The sequence below is a fragment of the Urocampus carinirostris genome, chromosome 3 (genome assembly GCF_059441175.1).
Source record: "Urocampus carinirostris isolate Australia breed hairy pipefish chromosome 3, RoL_Ucar_1.0, whole genome shotgun sequence".
In the NCBI taxonomy this organism is placed as follows: Eukaryota; Metazoa; Chordata; class Actinopteri; order Syngnathiformes; family Syngnathidae; genus Urocampus; species Urocampus carinirostris.
Window position 1 is genome coordinate 50,852,278 of NC_142351.1, and position 6,080 is coordinate 50,858,357.

General features: G+C 41.8%; 1 protein-coding gene across 2 annotated transcripts in view; it reads right to left on the bottom strand.

Annotated features, from left to right (window-relative positions):
* The window catches only part of ntsr1 (neurotensin receptor 1 (high affinity)), a 48,615-nt gene extending 44,388 nt beyond the window's left edge, over window positions 1-4,227 (bottom strand). For both annotated transcript variants that reach the window (XM_088332295.1, XM_088332294.1), the window contains exon 1: window positions 3,491-4,227. In XM_088332295.1, coding sequence (XP_088188421.1) covers window positions 3,491-4,159 — 669 coding nt within the window. In that variant the 5' untranslated portion in view covers window positions 4,160-4,227. The remainder of the gene's footprint in view (window positions 1-3,490) is intronic.
* Between the last annotated feature and the right edge of the window lie 1,853 nt (window positions 4,228-6,080).

Consider the following 6,080-nt stretch of genomic DNA (forward strand, 5'->3'; position numbering starts at 1 on the left):
TGGAACACAAGACACAAGACCCGCCACTAATCAATCTTGTTTTCAAAAACAACAATCAATTTCCTAAAACGGGGCCACGGGGAATGCTTCTTATGAATCTGGGTGAGTTAGTGTAGCTGCTGTCCTTGTGACTTTGCCTTAAAATACCCCCAAAGTCGAACTTATAGGTGCTATGAGCAAAGCTTTTCTTGTCTGCTCCTTTACTAAATTCAAACAAAATGCAGATGAACAGAAAGAACTAGATCAGGAGTTGCCAACCTGATAGTAGACTAAGCCTATCAAACATACGGCCCACGGGCGGTATCAGGGCCGCCAACAGATTGAACCTGGCTAGCGGGATAATTATGAAAGAAGCACAAAACTGAGGGAAATAAGAGTCTAAAAACTTAGATCTTAAATATTTCTATTTGATGTTGCCTAAACCAGGACAAGAGACTCCCTGACTGTAGGTGTATATTTCTCTCTCTCGCTTTCTCTCTCTCTCTGTCTCCCTCTCTGTCTCTCTCTCGTTCTATCTCTATCTTTCAATCCCGCTAAATCTCTCTCAATCTTCCTCAATCTCTCAATCTCTCTCTCTTTCAACCTCTCTTTCTCTCTCACTATCTATCTCTAGGATCTCTATCTCTCTCTTTCACTTTTTTCTCTCTCTCTTCCAATCTCTGCCTTTCTCTCTCTTTTTCTCTCCCTCTCTCTCGAGGTGGCTTTGGCTCAGGAGGTAGAGTGCTCGTCTTGGGATCAAGATATCGCAGTTCGAATCCCGGCTCTTCCATGTTACATGTCGAAGTGTCCTTGGGCAAGACACTGAGCCCCTAATGCCCCCAATAAGCAGGTTAGCACCTTGCATGGCTGCACGACCGCTATTGGGAAATGTGAAGCACACTGTAAAGCGCTCTGGGAAGTCTTGACTTGAAAAGCGCTATATAAATGCAGATCATTTCATTTCAATTTATCTCTTTCAATCTCTCTCACTCCCTCCTTTCAATCCCTCTCAATCTCTCACAATCTATCTCAATCTCTGCTTCTCAATCTCTCTCGCTCCCTCTCTCTATCAATCTATTTCTCTCTCTTTCAATCTCACTCAGTCTCTCATCCTCTCTCAATCTCTCTCCCTTTCAATATCTTTCTCTGTCTCAATTTCTGTTTCAATTTCTTTCTCAGTTTATATATCTCTCTCTCTGTCTCTCTCTCAACTTCTCTCTCTTACGTTCATCTCTCTCTCTCTCTTCCAATATATATCTCTCTCTCATTCTCTCTCTCTCATTCTCTCTCTCTCTCTCTCATTCTCTCTCTCTCTCATTCTCTCTCTCTCTCTCAATTAATCTCTCTCTATCTCTCTTTCAATTGTTTTCTCTCTGTTTCTCTCTCTTTCTATCTCTCTTTCAATTTCCCTAACTCTCTCTTTCAATCATTTTCTTTCTCTTTCAATCTCTTTATTTAAATCCCTCTTATTCTCTCTCAATCTATTCCTCTCAGTGTGTGTCTCTCTCTTTCAATCCCTCCCTCTCTCTCTCTCTTTCTCTCTCGCTGTCCAAATCTCTATCTTTCCATACCTCTCAAATCCTCTCAATTTCTCCCAATCTATACCTCTCAATCTCTCTCAATCTATCTCTCTCAATCTCTCTCAATTTATCCCTCTCAATCTCTCTCAATCTATCCCTCTCAATCTCTCTCAATCTATCCCTCTCAATCTCTCTCCCTTTCTCTCTCTCTCTCTCTCTCTCTTTCTCTCTCTCTGTCTCTATCTCTCACTCTCTCACTCTCTCCCTTTCTCTCTCTCTCCCTTTCTCTCTCTCTCCCTTTCTCTCTCTCTCCCTTTCTCTCTCTCTCTCTCTCTCTTTCTCGCTCTAAACAGTCACCTTGCCCCTTTTCTGCCAATCTCTCCCTCTCAATCTCTCTCCCTTTCTCTCTCTCTCTCTTTCTATTTCTCTCTCTCTCTCTCTCTCTCTCTCTCTATCTCTCACTCTCTCTCCCTTTCTCTCTCTCTCTCTCTCTCTCTCTCTCTCTCTCTCTCTCTCTCTCTCTCTCTCTCTCTCTCTCTTCTCCCTTTCTCTCTCTAAACAGTCTCCTTGCCGCTTTTCTGCCAGTTTGTAAATAACGTTTTGGTCTAATAACATAAAACAGATTGACGAACTAACATTATGTACATGCAAATCTTTTCAATACAGCACATATTTGTTTTCCTAACGTCTACAAAATAGTGACGAAACATCATCTGAAGTAAAAAAAGCAATATAGTCTAGTATAACAGAAAGATTAGTTTTTCAATTAGAATTTGATGATACAGAAGTTTTTTAGTGAACAAACGTTTATAAAGCACAGTACTTTTGTTTTTAAAACAAATGCTCGAGCCTGTAAAAAAGGGTTATTCTTTGACTACAATGCATAATACAGCAAGAAAAACCTCGCTACTTCACACTTCGGTTTTTGCTGGTTTACTGCTTAACAGATTTTCATTTTGCATTGTGTTCTGTTTTCTGATTGACCAAAGAGTGGAAGAAGCTTCCTATCACCAACAAAGTTGCGCTTCTCCACTCGCTTAACCTGCTTAGGAGCCACATGAGGGGCTTTGGCGCTCCGTAGTGGCTACCTGACACCTTTTTCAAAATGTTTGGTTTCTGTAGGACAGAACCAGAACATATGATGGTGGCATAGCATAATGTAAAGTGAAGTAGATTGGGTCCTTAATTCATAAAGTTGTGCAATAAAAAAGCAAAATCATTTTTAGAATTTTAGTTTGACAGTACAGAAATTATTTGTAAAACTTTACAAAGTGGTGGGTGGTGGGTAGATCTTTAATCCACTAGGGTCGTTGGGGCACCATTTCCTCTGTGTCTTGGGCAACTACAGCCTGGTGGTGACCATCCCCCCCAGGGCAATGTTTCCAATACTTTTATTTGTTAAACAAATACTTGGCTGTGTTTTTGAGTCATAAATAAATGCATCCATCCATCCATTACCCGCACCGCCTATCCTCAGTAGGGTTGCGGGGGTGCTGGGGCCCATCCTAGTCATCTTCGGGCAGTGGGCAGTGGACACCCTGAACTGGTTGCCAGCCAGTTACAGGGCACACAGAGACAAACAACTCACTCGCTCATTCACAAAATTTGGGACAATTTGGACTGGCCAGTTAATCTGACATGCATGTTTTTTGGGAGTGCGTAAGGAAACCAAAGTGCCCGGAAGTTACCCACACAGGCACAGGAGAACATGCAAATTCCACACGGGAAGGCTGCGGTAGCTGGACTTGAACCCTGAACCTCCAAGCCGCCGTGCTGTCCTAAATAAATACGTAAATAAGTAAATTAATAAATAAAGGTTTCTACTTTGCGGATTTTCAAGTTTGAAAAGGGGGGGGGGGGATCCTGCACCTCATCAATCACGATTATTGAGGGGATTACTGTATTCAATATTTAAATAAATGTTTTTTCATTGTGGGTATCCAGAATCTTTCTTTGTTAGTAGCTGAAACTTTTGGCGACGTTTGTCATACCTGAAGAACCGTCTTCATGGTGACGGGGGCCACCGTGGCGGTGCAAATTTTCTCGCCCCGGCGCGCCTCTTGGCCCATAATGAAGAGCATAGGCGTGGCCAATGCGAATGAAGCTAGCCACATGGCGCTTATCAGCTTCTTGGTCCGGCTACGCGACATGATGCTCTTGGCTTTAAACGGGTGGCAGATGGCCATGTAGCGCTCCACGCTCAGCGAAGCGATGTTGAAGGCGGTGGCATATGAGCAGCTGTCCCGTAGGAAGTAGTAGCCTCGGCACACTGCATCCCCAAACACCCAGGGATGGTGGAACCAAATAAAGTTATATAGTTCAATGGGCATGGAGAGCACGAGAATCAGAAGGTCAGACACTGCCAAGCTGGCCAGGTGGTAGTGGACCGTGCTTTGCAAGTTCTGCAGACTCTTTTTGCTCAGGAGTGCATGCAAGGTGATGGAGTTACCCAGCGAGCCCACCGAGAACAGGAGCAGGTAGATGACGGTCACGGTCACTTTGGAGTACACGTCCGTGTTCACTTCCAAATCTTCGCTCTCCTCTGGTTCCGGATCGGAACTGCCGTTGGAGAAAAAAAGACTGTGATTGCCGAAAAGTAACTGCGCTAGTGCGCCGTGGCCACGCGCCTCGCGCTCCAAGTGCGTCAAGTTGAAATCCATGTTGCAGGCGCACACAAGAGAAATTCACTTTAGTTTTCGGACTAGGTGTGTTTGAAGCGCACATCAGAGTGACACCCTCCAGTTTGTGTAGGCGAGAGGAGAGCAGCGTTTATATTTTGCGAGCGAGAGGCGTGCGCCATCCAATTGGGCGCTGCAGCTATGACGCGGTTGGCAGACCTTTTTTTTAATGTTTTAATTTCACTTACACGCACACAGAGAGCGAAGGCTATGTGTTAAATCAAAAATAAATTCATTTGTGAAGCACTTCCCAGGCAATAAATTGCCACTCAAAGTGCATAGAACATTAAGTGTACAATAAGACGATAAAATCCTCTCCTTTATCCCCATGCAACCATGCAACAATTTGACACACCTACAAACAAACAAACACAATGGTTAAAATATAATGAAAACAAAATGAATGGGAATAAAATATAAATAAAATTAGATTATGGCAAAGCACAGACTAACCATGTGAGGAAAGGGACCTGGGGAGGCTGATCCATACTGATAGTGACGGCAGCAGATGTTTGGTCATTCAACCACACCCTACCAATGAGCACCTACCACCCAGATGAGGAAACACTGAAATAATAAAGATAGAAAAAAATACTGCGGAACAGAAATATTAAAAAATGAACAAAAAAGTAAAGTTTTTTACAGTAAAAGGGTAAAAGTTAAACAAGTCAAACTAAATAAAATGATCAATTAAAAGCCATATAAAAATGTGGGTCCAAAGCCTCCTCTTAAAAATATCACGGGTTCCCGCAGACCTAATAATCTCGTTGGGGAGGCAGCGTCAAGAAGAAGGATGCCTCTCGTCTCAATAAACTAGCTATGAAAGCGAGCTCTGTTGTGGGCAAAGAGCTGGACAGCCTAACAACAGTAGCTGAGGGACGAGCACTGAAAAAGCTGAGGTCAATCATGGACAATCCATCGCATCCACTACACAGCATTATCTCCAGACAGAAGAGCAGTTTCAGCGACAGACTGCTGTCACTGTCTTGTACTACGGACAGACTGAAGAGATCTTTTCTTCCTCATGCCATGAAGCTCTTTAACTCCACCCGGCAGAGTAAAGGCCCACATTAAACCACACCACCTACATTGGATTTTACCGAATCTTACTGCAATATGTATTCTGTGTAGCACTATTTAGTTACTCTATATAACACGCTACAGTGGGCATTTGCACGTCACACTGGGTATTTGTATATTGCATTCTTTTGGCTTTATTATTGTACTGTTCTCAGCTCAGGGATGCTGCTGGAAATGTGAATTTCCCTTCGGGGATGAATAAAGTATCTATCTATCTATCTATCTATCTATCTATCTATCTATCTATCTATCTATCTATCTATCTATCTATCTATCTATCTATCTATCTATCTATCTATCTATCTATCTATCTATCTATCTATCTATCTATCTATCTATCTATCTATCTATCTATCTATCTATCTATCTATCTATCTATCTATCTATCTATCTATCTATCTATCTATCTATCTATCTATCTATCTATCTATCTATCTATCTATCTATCTATCTATCTATCTATCTATCTATCTATCTATCTATCTATCTATCTATCTATCTATCTATCTATCTATCTATTGACTGCTCAATAGTTTGTGTTTTTGGCAACATTGTGGAAAACAAACGTGAAACTATTTAAAGCAATAAAAAGAAACTGTGTTTTACATGAATGTGAAAAAATATTAACCTCTTTCCAATACTAAATATACATAGGTTTCTCCATGTGAGCGCACCTTTTCCCATATTTTAACACAATATTATACTTTTGGCAGACAAGATTCATGGCTTGATCACGTGTATCTTTCAAATTTCAAATGAGACTGCAGCCTTCAGCAAGGTGTGACTTGTAGCACTACCAGAAGGGAATGTGGTCCTATTTTAT